At 41.3% G+C, this 17,268-nt stretch overlaps 1 protein-coding gene across 1 annotated transcript in view; it reads right to left on the bottom strand.

Annotated features, from left to right (window-relative positions):
* Positions 1-1,640: 1,640 nt before the first annotated feature.
* The window catches only part of PLCD3 (phospholipase C delta 3), a 46,754-nt gene continuing 31,126 nt past the window's right edge, over positions 1,641-17,268 (bottom strand). Inside the window, exons 7-15 of the mRNA XM_075277140.1 lie at positions 14,999-15,143; positions 13,189-13,341; positions 11,963-12,043; positions 11,584-11,713; positions 10,440-10,556; positions 10,180-10,346; positions 8,774-8,906; positions 6,997-7,146; positions 1,641-3,435 (exon numbers count right to left, since the gene is read on the bottom strand). Of these exons, the coding sequence (XP_075133241.1) occupies positions 3,347-3,435; positions 6,997-7,146; positions 8,774-8,906; positions 10,180-10,346; positions 10,440-10,556; positions 11,584-11,713; positions 11,963-12,043; positions 13,189-13,341; positions 14,999-15,143 (1,165 nt within the window). The 3' untranslated portion in view covers positions 1,641-3,346. The remainder of the gene's footprint in view (positions 3,436-6,996; positions 7,147-8,773; positions 8,907-10,179; positions 10,347-10,439; positions 10,557-11,583; positions 11,714-11,962; positions 12,044-13,188; positions 13,342-14,998; positions 15,144-17,268) is intronic.

Raw genomic sequence — 17,268 nt, 5'->3', positions numbered from 1 at the left:
TATGCAGCAGATTATGCTGTGTGGAGGCCACTGTGGAGCTGATTGTACTGTATGGGGGCTAATGTGGAGCAGAATGAGCTGTGTTTGTGGGGGGGGGGGTCACTGTGAAGGAGTCACAGTGGAGCAGAAGGCTCTATAAAGCCCCATTCACATGACAATATTTTGCAGGTCCTTAATTATCTGCAATTGTGGATCTGCTCATTATTAAGCTTAAATTCCCATGTTGGCATTTGGTGATAAACTATTGGGTTGCAGTTTCGGGACTCGGTCTCTAAAAGGTTCGCCATCACTGGCCTAGGCTGACACCTGAAAAGCAATTCCATAGCGTTATCCATTTTCCAAACTTTACAGTTGGCACAACCCAATAAGGCAGCTAACATTCTCCTGTCACCGTATAAGGATTTCTATATAGCGTGCTTTTCAACATAAAATATGACACAAACCCAACCTAAAATGGAGTAAATTAACTAAATATACAAAGACCTATAGATAAACACGTGCACAGTGTTACCAATCGGATATTCATGTCATATCTACTGTCCAGCAGTGTTGATATTATTTTTTTTTTTTGTACTATGCGCCTCAGCTCATGCCGATTCTGCTGCGATCTGCAACTTCATGGTGTGGTCACTAGGTGCTTCCACTTTTCAATAATATCACAAGTGATGGTCGAATATCCAGGAGGACAGAAATTTCACAAACTGACAAGTTGCAGCGGTGTGTTCCTATTACATTACCATGCTGGCCTTCGGTGAGACACTTTTAGAACAAGCCATTCTTTTACAAATGTGTGTAAAGGCAGACATCATGGCCACGTGCTGGATTTTATATACCCCTGGTAATGAAATGCTGAATTCAATTATTGAAGCGTAATTCCAGTTGTAAACAGCTCTTCATAAATGAATAGCACAGGTGTGACACTTTGTAATATATCTTATTAAAGAAATATGATTTCTTCTCCACTTGTCAGGCAGTTACATTCTCCGTATTAGTCTATGAAGAGGGAGGAGGGATAAGAAAAGACACTCAGATAACTGCTGCTCAGCTATTCCTTGGTTTTTGGGGGTTTTTTTGTTTTTTTTTTCTGTTAATGCTAAGTTGTAGATAAGAGGCTGTGAGAGCGCAAAATGAAGCAATAACGCCATTAAGCAGTCTGCAGGAAAATCTCCCTCCATAGAGCTCTATGTGTGCAGATGAATATGGAAGCTGAGGCGGATATAATGTAAGCAAGCAGAAGATAAGTAGCAGGAGAACAGCTTGATAAGTAGTGAAGGAAACCAATCTCCTTAAAGAGGACCTTTCACCGATTTGGGCACAGGCAGTTCTATATACTGCTGGAAAGCTGACAGTGCACTGAATTCAGCACACTGTCAGCTTTCCAGCAGTATATAGAACTGCCTGTGCCCAAATCGGTGAAAGGTCCTCTTTAATAACATATTAAAGTTATTTAACAGGACCCCAACAAGTGGGTTGTTCAATTATTTGGAAGCTGGTTCTGTACTACACCTTTTCTAGGGCATGCTGAGAGTTATAGTTTCACAACTGTCCAGGTTACTTGAGAGCATAAGCTGGTCGTCCACACAATGCAGGCTATAACATTTACTCAGTAACCAGAGACAAGTTACCAACCATACATTTATATTTATTAGAAGGTTGCGCTGATAATGGGTGAAATGGCCTCATACTGCAAAGAAAATACATTTATAAAATATTATTGGAGTACAATATTGTTCATGATAAGTGCTCTGTACATGTGCGTGACATCACAGTCCATAAGTGCCTACCCAAGAACATATTAGAGGTGCAGTGAAGGTTTTGCTTGTGATGATCTTGGCTGTAAGTGCTAGGTAGCCCCCATAGAAGGCACATAAGTCCAATATGAGTCAGTTGTTCACATATGGGAAGGGAACAATAAAGAAAAATAAGTATAGAGTGTGAAATGAATCTCGCTTTATATTGTGATGTCTTTAGTAGTGAACTACCAAAACTTCCTTGTGTTCCAAATTTGGGGACTGATTTCCTTTTAAAAAAAGTCTTCTAGGACCAATATATTGATGACCTACCCTAAGGTCATCCATATGATCATTTGGAGACTTGACACCAGACAGAACCCATGTTGATCAGCTATTTAAATGGATATGGTGATCACCATGAAGTCTCGTTCATCAACTCAGTCATACAGCTGTAGATCAGTCCCATTCAAGGAAATAGGGCAGAGCTGCAATATCAAACAGAACTACAATCTGTACAGCACTGATATCCAGTGAAGAGACTGCAATGCTTAGCTGAAAGCTGTGGTCTCTTCAATCAGCTGGTCAGTGGGGGTAGTAGGTATCAACCCCGCACCCCTCCATCACATATTGATGACCTATGTCCTGGAAAAACCCCTTTAAGGGAGCATTCACACTACCTTCAGTGTCCGACAGGTAGTGTCCGTTCAAAATCTTGCACAGACATTCGGAGCGGACACTAGCTGTGTCTGTGACACTTTTCATTCATTTAAATGGTGATCGGGTGCGTTCTTTTGCATTCCGTGCCCTTCCTTAACTGTCCGTTCCTAAAGATGTCCGACTTTTCAAGTGGACAGAAAAACCCGACGTAGGTTTTTTCTGTCCGCTTGAGAAGTCGGACATCTTTACATGCGGACAGTGAAGGAAGGGCACGGAGTGCAAAAGAACGCACCCGATCGCCATTTAAATAATGAAAAGTGTCACGGACACAGCTAGTGTCCGCTCCGAATGTCCGTGCAAGATTTTGAACGGACACTAGGAGCGGACACTACCTGTCGGAAACTGACGGTAGTGTGAACGCTCCCTAAGTAGTGATGAGCCTTGCTATGAAAATGTATGTTACTGCTCACCAGGCACAGATAAATTTATACTGTGGTTGTGATAAATATTTCTTCATGTTAAAACGTGCACAATATGTGCAAATATAAATGACACTTCCCATGCCAGATCTTCAGCCATGCTCCACAGCGTGGCACAGTGTTCTTGAAATGTGTATATCACTTTATGGCATGTAGAAGTTACTCTATAATTACACTACTTATAAAAAATAAAATCAATGTGACATGTGCATTATACTGTATATAGACTGCTTCCTATGTCCCCTGGTTACAGCATTGTTGTGCCTTGTATCCATTCCTCACTGTAGGAATTCATATGACACCACTAGTTTACAGGCGCAGGTAATAATCTGCACCAAACATTGATTGTATATAGTAAATATGGCACCGGCTTCTTAGAGAGAGCTGAAACAGGAAAAGCAGCAGCTAATAGAGATATTAGGAGGGACCTCTTTCCTCCCCAGTCCAGATACGAGTTGCTGTCCATTGCCCAACTGCTCATGGATCTTCAATGTGCAAATGTACAAAGAGGGTAGCTGGGGACAGGGAGGCGCCATCTTTCGAAAATAGATGAACGTGACGGTACCCTGAGCAAATAAGAAAATAAAGATTCATGAAACCTATCCAAATCCCTGCATAGCCATAGACTTAAAATATAACCTGCTGTCTACAGTCAGCCACCAATAGAGGGGGCTAGGAGTTTGCTGCATCCCCTTATACATTGGAGCATGTTATTCTTAAAGAGGACCTTTCATCAGATTGGGCACAGGCAGTTCTATATACTGATGGAAAGCTGACAGTGCACTGAATTCAGCGCACTGTCGGCTTTCCCGATCTGTGCCCCGGGTAAAGCGCTATCGGTCCCGGTACCGTAGCTCTTTACAGTCAGAAGGGCGTTTCTGACACTTAGCCAGGGATGCCCTTCTGCCCAGCAGCGCCTATTGCGCTGTACAGTGTGAGCGGGGAGGAACGCCCCCTCCTCTCCTGATAATACTCGTCTATGGACTAGCGGTGTGAGCAGAGGGAGGGGGAGTTCCTCCCTGCTCCACAGTACAGAGCAATAGGCGCTGCTGGGCAGAAGGGCGTCCCTGGCTAAGTGTCAGAAACGCCCTTCTGACTGTAAAGAGCTACGGTACCGGGACCGATAGCGCTTTACCCGGGGCACAGATCGGGAAAGCCGACAGTGCGCTGAATTCAGCACACTGTCAGCTTTCCAGCAGTATATAGAACTGCATGGGCCCAAGCTGATGAAAGGTCCTCTTTAAATTTGTGTCTATGAAAGGAATCTTGAAGCATTACATAAAAATCAAGTCTCAGACTGCTATAAAGCTATATTAAAAAATTAATTGGCCAAATATTCAGCCATACGGTAATGCGAAATACACAGTACACTCTCTGAATTTTAAAGGGATCCTATCATTCAGACATGATTTTTTCTAAGTACCACGTCGGAATAGCCTTAAGAAAGGCTATTCGTCTCCTACCTTTCGTAGTCTTCTCCGTGCCGCTGTTCGCCTACAATCCTGGTTCTTGTCGGTATGCTAATGAGCTCTCTAGCAGCACTGGGGGCGGGCCCCAGCACTCAGACAGCACTGTGGGCATCCCCAATGCTGCGAGAGAACTTTCTTCAGCGCCGCCTTCTCTTCTTCAGCAGCGTCATCTTCAGCCTCTTCTTTCCGTTTTCTTACTTTTGGAAAATGGCTGCTTCCAATACTGTGCAAGCGGCCATTTTGTCGTAGCCTGTGGGCATGCGCAGTCTGCTCTGCCCGAGGTCTAGAAGTAAGAAAACGCCGCCGGAAGAATAGGCTGAAGTTGACGCTGCTGAAGAAGAGGAGGTGGCGCTGGAGAGAGTTCTCTCGCAGCACCGGGGACGCCCCAAGTGCTGCAAGAGAGCTCATTAGCATACCGACAAGAACCGGATTGTAGGCGAACGGTGGCGCGGAGAAGACGACGAAAGGTTGGAGACGAATAGCTTTTCTTAAGGCTATTCCGACGTGGTACTTAGAAAAAATCATGTCTGTGTGATAGGATCCCTTTAAGGATTTATGTATCAGGACAAAATAAAATAACATCTGATCCTTAAAATTCGGTAACTACAACCTCAGATGAACAGCATTTGACTTGTTACACTGTGTTATTTGTTTAACAAGAACTAGGCCAAAATCTAAAAGCAGTGTGAGAAATTAAGTATATTCTTAGAGCTTCCATAGGAAGGAAGTAGCTGCGAAGTGTTGCTAATCAAATGCTCTTTATTAACTGATCAACCATAAGGTTGGTTTCACACTAGCGTTCGCACTCCATTTTAGGATTCCTTCCTCGAATCTGCGTGAAAAATGCGGAGAGAAACATCCTGCAAGCCTGTGGGTTCCACAGGTAACTGCTTTTTAAATGGACTGGGTGTCTGTTTTTTGGATCCCAAAGTGGACCCGAAAAATGGAAACCTCAAACGTTGGAGTGAACCTAGCGTAAGTGTTACTACCTCTACAAAAGTTTTGGCAGTCTGTTGTTCAGGTTTATAGATCTATGCCCAGGTGCTGCAAATGTCGGTGCCATTGGTTTCGTCGATTATATCTCTCCACTGTCAGAAAGGAGGCCTTTGCAGCCTAGCGTCATCTTTGAGCTGTAAGGAATGCCACCCCTCTGACAGTACTCTTCTATAGCCGCCTACTGTCATGGCACTAGGCTGGAAGGCCCACCTTTCTGATAGTGGAGAGCTATCAGTGCCGAAACTAACACCAATATCCCCAGCTCCATTTTGGTCTCATCTGTCCAAACAACATTTGTCCGCAAGTCTTGTGAATTGTTCAGATACAACTTTGCCAACTTAAGCTGTGCTGCTATGTTCTTTTTAGAAAGAAGAGACTTTCTCCTGGCGACCCTTCCAAACTCGCCCTATGTGTTCAATCTTTTTGGAATTGTACTGTCATGAACTTTGATGAGACTTGTAGTCGTAGATATAGCTTTTAGGTTTTCTGCAATTTCTGCATTTCAGAGTCTGACTTTGGGTTGAATGTGCTGGAATGTCCACTCTTGGGAAGATTGTCCGTGGTCTTGAATATTTTCCACTTGTGAACAATCTTTCCCACTGTAGAATAATGGACTTTTTTAATGGCTATAGATGGCAACAGTTGCTTTTCTAAGCTCAGCTGGGACTGATACATTAGTTCCAGATACAGGAGGATTGCAGCCTCCTTGCACTTACTGCACAGCTGATCTGGGTTCTCTAGGACCCAGAAGATCCTACAACTCTTGAGCTCCCTGCAAATTACATGACTACTGAGTCAGGGAAAAGTCGCATCATGGCAGTTCCAATAGCTGTATATACAGTCCTTATTGAGTGCTATGTATTATAGCAATTGGAAAGGCAGGGACAGTTACAAAGCGTACCTTCCTTGTCTCTGGTGATTCTGGCTGTCACTGACAGCCGACCCCCACTTCTGCAGCTGCTATTTCTGCAATGACGGCAATAAACAGCTGTCAGTCTGTATATAGTAAATGGTCAGCAAGTAGTTAACAGTTGGGCAAAACTGCCATCTCGATGTCTTTTTATTAAAATTATTTAGTAGGGGTTCCTTAACCCATTGAAGATTAAGAAATTTTCGTGATTAAGTTTTTAGCATAAAAATAACTTTAAGAAACCGTAACTTTTACGTTTTTCCTCTAACATTATATGGAGACTTGTTCTGCTGCAGGAGGAGTTATATTATTTTAACCCTTAGCTTTACAGGAAATGTAAAAATAACAGCAACTGATGTCTCGGATACTATACATCTACTGTACAAAGCAGTATCAGCGCTATAAATGTACTAGCGTTACGGCCAAGGAGTAAATTAACTCTTTACAACAACCTGTCTGATCTACTACCTTGGTCCTAGAGGGGTTATTCACAAGTCCATATTTCAGGATATGGATCCACTTATTTGAATGTATTCATTCATACGTCCATTTCTTTCTCAAGGCCATTGGGGCCATAAAACAAATGTACACCTTTCCGTTTTATTTTCCCCACGTGCAGATACATCACTGACTAATCACATCAATGCAAATCTGTGGGTCCGTGAAGAAAAAAATGGATGGTATCCGTCCATACTGTTCCCAATACTCAGGACAATATCCATATCATGTGCAGCCACTACTTTCCCTCTTACCTTGTTTCAGGCTGGGAAATGGCAAAGTGAATTGTCCCACAAAGTCATTACTGGATGCTTTGTCGTAATCTTCAACCACAAATCTGACAAGAGCCAACTCCGGGCACGGCACCTCCAACTGTAGTGTCTCGTTCCACATGGGGTTAAACCCTGTTAAAGAGTTTTTGTATTTTATATCTTTATCATTTTTATTAGCTTTTCCAATCTTGTTGAACACTATTACTAGAGAAGTAAATAAATCCACGCATGCACTTTACTTGTTGACACACCACTCATACAGCACTGTGGTACATGTTAGTGTTATATAAACAATCATTATTAATAGTGATGCTGTTATTGGAAATCAGAGAAGTATTAATCTCTGATGCCGTAAAGGGGCAGTCTGGAGAGTGTAGAATCACTTACCTGTTGCAGGGGCTCGTAATGATGGACCAGGGGACCTAGCAAAGTTTGATACTAATGACGTATGCACAGGATAGGTCATCAGTATCAGATTGGTTATGGTCCAACAACGGACCGATCAGCCCGGAAGGTGTATACCAGGTATACAACCAGTTGCAACCGGCTCTGCACCTAATTCAAGTGAATGGAAGCAGATGTTAGGATCACATCCTCCATCTTATATTTTGTCAGCCATCTTGTAATCTTTTATATATAAACTTTATAAGCATGTCTGTTTAGAGTCTAAGAGACCCCTTTAGGGGATAAGGCGTGTGGAATGTTAATGGATGGGTTATAACTCCTTATCTGTTTGTGGTAAGGGTCTCATCTTTGAAGGTGTGTGTAGAAACAGGTTCTATAACCTATTGATCGTTAGCCCAAGGCTAGAGTGGTCTGACCAGTATGTAATCTTATCTCTCTTGCTGTGATATATACATCTAGAATTAGTGTAAGATGTTGGTTTACACATAAATATTTTAAAATTCTTCTTTATTTCATGAGAAAGGTCATCCCAGTTTGGAAAGTAATAATGAGATGCAGATTACATTAGGCCTTATCCAATAGTCATGTGCCACACCTTATGTTGTAACTCTATAACCAATCATGTCATTAGAATAGTCCAACCTGCTTTTGTCTGTATTGTATTTAAACTACCTTTTTGCACCATTAAATTCAGAACTCACTTGATACACTATCAGCTGTGTGTGTGTCTTTGTGATTCACCAGGCCTAAAGGATGGGTGTAGCTTAATTATTAAGGCCTGTTATTTAATTTGGAACTCTGCAACATACTCTATTATGAGGACCCCTTGATGTCCCTAACACAGAGTTGAAGTTTAAACCAGTTGGGTAACTATTTTCTGTGAGGTTTCATTTCACTTTTTGTATTGCAGTTTTTTACTGTTCCAATGCATTTTACATGGGAAATTGGAAACCTTGCATAGTCTGAGTTGTGTCTTTTCAGCTCCTGTGCAGATCCTTGGGACGAGACAACAAACAAACCCTCTAAGTTGTCTGATCTTGCTGAAACACTCTTCCGTTTGTAGTCTTTAAGTGATATACATTTCACAGTTTAGCATGAAGTAGGTAACAGATTGATGGTAGCAAAGGATACATACATATATACAGTTTGTATTCTAGACACATTTGCATAGGAGCTGGAAATACAATACAATTGGAGACTTCCAGAGTTACTTCATTTGTTTTTGGATGCATTGGAACAATTTTCAAACTAATCTGGTGACAAGGTGCACATTCCCTTTAAATCTCTTCTCATATGTATATAACACAGTCAAATATCACACGAGCTTAATAACATGCAGTGTGGGGGTGCTCACCATTATTTAGAATGTAATTCGTCTCACTTTCCCTCTTCTTCCCTACACTGTGAATCTCCACTCGTACAAATGGGTCCACAATAGAGTTTGGATTCTCCTGGTTTAGTTTAGGAAGTTGCTGAGCTGAAATGATCTGTGAAGAAATAAGTAAATAAAATTCATCAATAAATAGTCATAAAACAAGATTAGATTTTAAGCATAGCTCCAATTATTAATAATAATTAATACATTAATAGTGCTGCTGAATTTATGAAACTTTATACTATATGTTATTAAAGAAATATATCTCCTTCTCCACTTCTTAGGAGTCTCTCCTTCTCCTTATCTTCACTCAGACTGCTTATTCACATAGAGTCCTGCTCACACAGATAATTCTATGGCGAGGGGAGGGGGAGGAGAAGGCTGTTAATTGACTTATTACTTCATTCTGTGCAGTGCTAGAGTCTTATCCTCAAGGACTCCATAAAGAGGAGCAAAGTTTACCATCTGCAATTATATGAGTTTAATTTCCAGCAGTCCCCCCCCCCCATAGAATTCTATATAAAAAGTAATTCATTCTGATAGTCGGAGAATGTAATAAGATATTCTTATATTCACCTGCACAGGACCATTTAGAGTAACACAAATCTCTGCGTAGAGCAAACTGCGCAGATTAATTTAATGATATATTTATTAGGGTTGGTGCTATTTTCAGTATAGGTTTTCAAATGCTCTCCTTCTTAGGGAGCGTTTACACTACCGTCAGTGTCCGACAGGTAGTGTCCGCTGCTAATGTCTGTTCAAAATCTTGCATGGACATTTTTCATTCATTTAAATGGAGATCGGGTGCGTTGTTTTGCACTCTGTGCCTGTCCTTAAGTGTCCGCTCCTAAAGATGTCCAACTTTTCAAGCGGAGAGCAAAACCTGACATGTATGTTTTTTCTGTCCGCTTGAAAAGTCGGACATCTTTAGGAATGGACACTTAAGGACAGGCACAGAGTGCAAAACAACGCACCCGATCTCCATTTAAATGAATGAAAAATGTCACGGACACAGCTAGTGTCTGATGCCCCCTTAGTCAAAGATGTATAAAATAATAAAAATATAAGGCCGGGGCCCCACAGGACGGAAACGCCCCGATTTGCAGTAAGGGCAAGGTGGATGCATTCTAGCGAATCCCATGCCCACTCTACGGTAAAAACCACGGTGCGGACACACCACAATTTCCAGAACTGGAGCCATTTTGGACATCGCAGTATGTCAATTATACCTACAGAAACGCCAGCATTTTCCCCATAGATATAATTGTAACAGAGAGTCAGCGGAGGAGAACTCTATGATCTTTCTGTCTAAAGCACTGCGGGAAGAACCATAACGCGTCCTGTGGGACCTTAGCCTAAAGGTGGGACTACAACCAGCAGTTCACCTTGACATTCAGAATCTTCATACTACTACAGGCATCCTCTGGGTTAAAAAGAGTATCTCCTCTACGCAAGAATTCTGGTTTCAGGACGTATCCACAGCCACCATTGTCCAGGAAACGTCCTCGGTTTAGGTCCATCTTTGGGCCAGGGGTTTGGAAGTTTAGAGCCACTGAAAAATAAAAAGAAAAGTGTACAGTAAATAAAAGGGGACACAGGATCACAGGGTAAACACTATTACAGACACCAGGGTAAGACACCTTACCAAGCTGGCAGCCCGCATTCCACATCTCCTGTGGGCTAAAGTTGGAAGAGTTGGCTCTCAATCCATCGGGGTAAATGCGGCTGAGTTGCCGGGTATTGTAGCGAACTAAAGTATTTCCTGCAAGAATAGAAATGTGATAGTCAATTGTATATCTGTTTATTGATTTCTTAAGTTACATACGCTTCTGGGAAAACTTGAAGGAAAAGTGAGTAGCACTGTAGGTCCCACATGGATTGTCACACAAGTTGTGAAAGACAAACACGGATGCGGATCACTTCAGGCAAAACTCATACACTATATTATGCCTCGTGCGGTTCTTGAGGGGATGAAGCATGGCACATTAATTCTCTAGGCCCCCTCAGGCCCTGCACACAGCACTGTATCAGTCTTGTTCATGGTGTTTTTATTATAACATATATACTACCCCATTACACTTCCAATGCACGTCTAGGGTTTCGGTTTTACCGCCATCAAATGGAATTGTAAAAGCTGATTTATTATATTACAGTCATCTGAAAACTTCTTAAGAGGAACTTTCAGCTTTCCCAAAAACAGATACATTAAGCAAATCTTTTCAGTTAATTCTTAAGCTTGTCATACTCATGCACGATATCATTGGAAGAAAAGCCATATTTACCCGGTATTAGAAGTAATGGTTTGCAATGCTTCACCTAACATCAGGTAAATATGGCCTTTCTTTCAGTAATGTGATTAATAATGTCTCATTTACTGAATTGTCATATTTGGACGAATATGAACTGAACCTGTCAATTTTGGCGAGAACAGCCGAGCATCTACACTGTGTATGGGGCCTTCAGGCTCTCCTCCAATATCACATTTTGAGGGGGAAAAGGATCAGGTTGTAAGATATCAACTTGCCTGATCCTTTTGCTCTCAGGGGAGATAAGTGGTCACCAGAGGAGTCTGATTCCTCCTCTCCTCCATTTTGAATAGGAGGACGCAGCAGGTGCTCAGGGATGTTGGGAGAGATAGGCGTCAGCAGTCAGAGATGCAACGCGCATTTCTTATTATCACATTATCTGATGTGTTCAGCCAGACTAAGGCATATCAATTTGATAGAAGGCCACTTCATTTTGAAGCCGTTCACCGCTATTCCAAATACAGTACTGTGTTGTCTACTTACCAGATTCCTTCATTAGTCTGCGCACCCTATCCTCACTGAATGAGCTCATCTCACACACGTTCCCCGGCTGGTCACGATACTCCACTGACTGACAGTAGATCACCAGGTCAGAGAGCTCCTTTGCAATGTCCTGGATGGAAAGAGAAGGGCAATGGCTGAAGACCATTATCTTTGATCATACCTCTGCTTTTCCACATTACAACAAACTTGACCATAACCAGCATTTGATGTAGAATCAGAACATTGACCAATGCAACAAGTATGTTGTGTGACGAATGAAGGACATGTAATATCTTATAGGTCATTGTCACGTTGATCATGAACATGTGGCCCCCATTCCATCATGATAATAAGGATTCCCCACTGGCTCCGCACTCACCATCCTAGTTGTGTCCTCTTCACTTGAACATTTGCGCTGACTGAGCTTCTTTGACTTCACCAAGATTTTGCCCTTCAGAGCCTAAGAAATAAAAGCACAATCTTCTATTCCAGACATATGATAAGGAAAAACATTTTTGTACCGTGTTAGCCAGTGGATATGAAATATAAAACAAAAACTTGAGAGTTTTCAGTAGTTGATACCTTTTTTAATGGCTAACTAAAATGATGACAGATTACAAGCTTTCGAGGCTCTGGGCCTCTTCCTCAGGAATAGTTTAAAAACAATTTCTGAAGGATGCATATTTATGCAAAAAGAGACACAGGAATAGAATGTCAGATGGGAGGCTGGATGACATATGATACTATAGGGGAGATAAAATCTGCATAGTGTTATAAATATACAAGTAAGGATTCTAGGAAAATTATGATGTATAAGGAAGCTGTTTATATACATATATATATATATATATATATATATATATATATATATATATATATATATATATATATATATATATATGGGCAAGTATCTTAGTGAGATCATGGGTGCTTATTCAGACCATGGGCTTATTATTGGTGCACAGTCTACAAAATAGTAATATGGCCCCCATACAAATAAGTGAAAAGCTGGCTAAACCAGTATAAGGGACCAAGTATCTTATGTGTATGGGGGTCACCTGCCTTTCCCCAAATAGATGATAGATTTTATGTTAGATTTTTAGAGTATGTTAGATTTTTTTTCTTTTATTTAGATTATGGGCCCCATATAGGGATCACAATATACATTTTCCCATATCAGTATGTCTTTTTTTGGAATTTGGGATGGAAATCCATGCAAACACGGGGAGAACATACAAACTCCTTGCAGATGGTTTTTTGCCCTTGGCGGGATTTGAACACCAGGACTCCAGTGCTGCAAGGCTGCAGTGCTAACCACTGCGTGTGGCCCCAAGGTATGTTAAATTTTATCATGCCCAATCCTTCGTACTGCCAGTGGTTAAGCTGCCAGTAGAAGATATGTTTGTAGTTCACCAAGTGTTTGGTTGATAGTTGTTAACGTATATGGGAATCTGTAGTATTCCAGCGTACTAGATATAGCTGGATGATTAAATAAAAAGGAGAAACTTCCCAAAAACGGTAATTAATATATCAAAAAATGACCCTGAAAAGACCAATAACCATCCAAATCTGATCTGCAGAAGATACAAAGAAGTAAGGACTCACCTCTGGTGATGGTAGTTTAGATGGGTCTGCATCCTTTAGTGGATTTGTTAGTAACATGTCCCCGAGGATGGTCCGTAGGTGATAAGCCATTGTGACTTGCTGTTCCAACCCACAGTGATTCTCAATGGATAAGATGACTGGATATGGTGAATACTGTCATATAGAACATGAATAGCAATTAAAACTACACACAGTAATGTAAAATGATGGTATTAGAAGCTTTGGGAATGGTGGGATTTCCTGCAGTTCTATTCCCACTATCACACAAAGACGTGTCATATGTAATAAGGCCACATTTTAGGATCGGCCTTATATGGATTATCTAGTCAACATGCAATAAAATGTCTTTCAAAGCAGTGAATATGATTCTATTTCATCTCTGTAATCCCTATGTGTCAGAAAACTGTACAACATATAGGATGCAATGTATTTCTCTCATTATATTATGATATAATCCAGGAATTTCTGTGGCACGTCTTTCCTCGTAGACGTTAATAGGCTAGACAAGCATCTCTATCGTATCTGTAGTTTCCTTCCTGGCAGGTATGTATACCTAACAACTAATGGCAAGGAGATAACTGAATAACAAACTGGTATAACAGGAGGAGTATTAGTAATGACCTTATAGTGCGGTGAGGTGGCATAACTAAAGTATTACACAATGTTTACTAGGCAGAAAATTATTATATTACATAAGTATATATTAATAAACACACCGCATCACATGTGATATGTCACAGTAGCAAGAACACAGCATGGCTTTCAATAATGGCATGCACAATAACAAAAATTCTTGAACATACAATGATAGGACAGTAATGGCCCCTCAGCTTGCTTGCTTTTACCTATAGTGCATATGATGGCGCCACCTGCGAGTCAAAATGGAAAAATATGGCACCTGTATATGCTTACATAGGCTGTATCTGGTATTACAGTTCACCCCCATGCAAATGACTATATCTGGGCTGCAATACCAGACACGGGTTATAGACAGGAGAGGCACTGCTTTGGTAAAATACAAAATATGATGCTTTTTCCAAATTTTACCCTCATGCTTCAACCTGTTTCCCAGTTGCCACTAGATATTCAAAGTTCTGAAACCTAGTCATCTGGCGAAATAACCACATCCACATCTAGGTACACGAGAGCATCACTGTACTCGATCCCCAATGCCTGCTACACCTTTAAACAGAGTCTACCAACTCCCCAAAGCATATCTAACTGCCACCATCTCATTACAGGGCACACCACAGTGATAACACCGGTGCACTGGGGGCGGGCTTTCAGCTCCCTGAAGAAATGCTGTTACTTCTGAAGAAGGATGGCTGATGGGGAAATCAATCCTACAGTATGGGGTGGTACAGGCAGGAAATGGTGGGGGTATAGGTGCCAAGAGTATTGCTCCCAGGAATTAAAGGCCTGAAGCCAGTGTCCCAACTTCTCCTTTTACATAAGGCTTCAAAGTTGGTTTTCTCCAAATCTTAAAATTGTCATACATAACAAGGGTATGATGTTCATCACCATAATGTACTCTGTAATGCGGTGGCAACAGTTGAGATGAAAATTCATGACAACTCAGATTGTTACCTGATAGGACAGCTGCCACTCGTAGCAAACTGTGCCCCATGTAGAAATAATGGCAGCATTAAAGCAGTGCGAAACCTAATGGTGGGCTGTTATTTGGATTTACCTTGAGATCCAAAAGACCGGTATTATATGGCCATGATTTTAGCATGCACAGACCCCATTGACCATACATTCTCTGCTGTAGCAATCCACACTCCACACATAAGACCTGTCGATTACTTACTTTGAATGCATAGTGCTTTATGGTGGCGATGACATCCTTAAACAATATCTTGGAAGTGAGAGTGTGACCATGGTAAATCACAGGTTCTCCGCCCGTTCCTTCCCAGCAGTCCAGCTCCACACAACGGCAGCCCTCCATGAACGCCCTGTAATTGGAAAAAGCACTTTAATATCCAAACTACAAGCACAATGTTGAGGTCCATATGCTGCTACAAGGAGTTTTGCATGTACAGTCAACATTTCATAATATTTTAAGACTAATAAGTTTCATCATTTTAATATGGACCTTTGTATTGGTAAATATATGATCTCCTGCCGATTTTGCTAAATTACTGCCTGCCAGGTTGTATAATTACAGGACTAAAAGTACCAAAAGGGATCAAAAGGAAACTAGAGACGCTACATTGTATCACTGATGACCAATGTGTTTCTTTATCAATGCTAAAGCAGATCTCTATGATGTTAGAATTACAGAAGAACACCCCGAATCAGCTTCTTTGACCAAACATTGACCACTTTGAGACAGAGAGATGAGTCTGGGGTTTCATGTAATCTAAGTTGAAATGTCAGTTTTGGCAGGATTTTTCCATTAAAGGGAGTCTGACAACAATCCCATGCCCACTTTGCGTTTAAAAACCGTTGCATGGACATGCTGCGATTTCCAAAAACGGCTTGGTTTTGGAAATCGTAGCATGTCAATTATATCTATGGAATTGCTGGTGGTTTTCCCGTAGATATAATGGTAACAGAAAGCACTTTCTGTTCAAAGTGCTGCAGGAAAAACCACAATGCATTCCCATCGTGGTTTTTCCAGCAGCGCTTTAGTGCTGTGTATTGTCCCATGGGGCCTTAGCCTTAAAGTCTATGTACCATAGAAAAATGAAAAAAACAAAAAACAAAACTTTTTATGAACCCAACTTGTGCTGTTTATGGGCAACCATATGACATTTGAAGTCAACCAGAAGCTGAACTACTGTCTTTAGCATATCCATATCATGCCTGGTGCCTGTATGACACACAGTGAGCACTAATTTTGGAAACCTCTTTCTTGTAAATGTGTTATTATGTGGGTCAAAAATTGTGCCCTCTGTATCATCTTAACATAATAATGTTTCTGTAGAGATACTGCATGTTTTCCAAGGTAAAGCCAACATGTGCTGCAAAGGTATACATCCATTAACATACTGTACATGTTCATACATGTCAGTGTTTTAGAGAATCATTCCCCTGGATTATACCATGTTGCCCATCCCGTTCTTCCATAGGCCTGTCCAGACCAACACAGACAAGGAACAACAGGAAAGCATCCTCTATAGAAAGGAATATGTCAGATACAAATCGTTTATATCGGTACAATGTGTAAATGTTCTAAAAACTAAAAAATTTCCTATAGCGTAGCAACCAATATGGTCCCCACACAATATAGTATGCTCCCTACAGTGGCCCCACACGGTATAAAATGCTCCCAAAAAGCCCCCGTAGAGCCTCTTCAGATGAAGCCCAAGAAATTTGATTTGTGAGGTTTAGCTCGGTTTGGTGCTATTATTATACTAAGGGGTCGCCACAGACCCAGAGTATGTTAAGTAGAGGCCCAGATGAAGTAATTAAAAATAACAAACACTTATACTCACCTTATTTCACCTCTCCTGGGCATCCTCTCTTCAGCATCTTCTCACGAGGGGTACACTGAATTCATTATGCCTCAGTCACAGGCCAGAAGAGCCCGGAGAGGATGCGGAGGACTGTCAGAAACCCAGGAGAGGTGAATATATAAGTATTTCTTATTTCTAGTCACCTCCGCTGGCATTTATTGGGAAGTCACTGAGCCCTTTTTCCATTAACAATAATATATATAGCGGTCAGGGAAACAGGCTTTTCCCTACTGCTATCATGGTAGTCTGGGGCCCCAGCCATCTCCAGCTGACTGCAGATCGTTACTCTACTACAACCAACTCTTACTTATAATTTTGATATCATAATATTGTCCAGGCCTCACAATAAGCCAACACATTCATAATATTTGGACCCAAGTTGGTAAATGAAGGGTTAACAAACTTTTGTGGAATGAAGCACATTCTAAAAATTTTACCTTTGACCTTGTTAGTTGTTTCTAAGTCTCTTTATTTATCCCACATAATAATTATGTTTTCTGTGGTTTTAATGAGCAATGGGTGTCATATAGACAGCTGTTCTCCAGGAGTGCCACTAGAGGGGCGATAATCTCCCCACAATAGGGTGGAGATAGACAAGCGGACATGACAACTCCTTGTT

The sequence above is a fragment of the Leptodactylus fuscus genome, chromosome 6 (genome assembly GCF_031893055.1).
Source record: "Leptodactylus fuscus isolate aLepFus1 chromosome 6, aLepFus1.hap2, whole genome shotgun sequence".
Lineage (NCBI taxonomy): Eukaryota > Metazoa > Chordata > Amphibia > Anura > Leptodactylidae > Leptodactylus > Leptodactylus fuscus.
The sequence above is the reverse complement of the archived record's forward strand: the minus strand, read 5'-3'. Positions and strand labels throughout refer to the sequence as shown.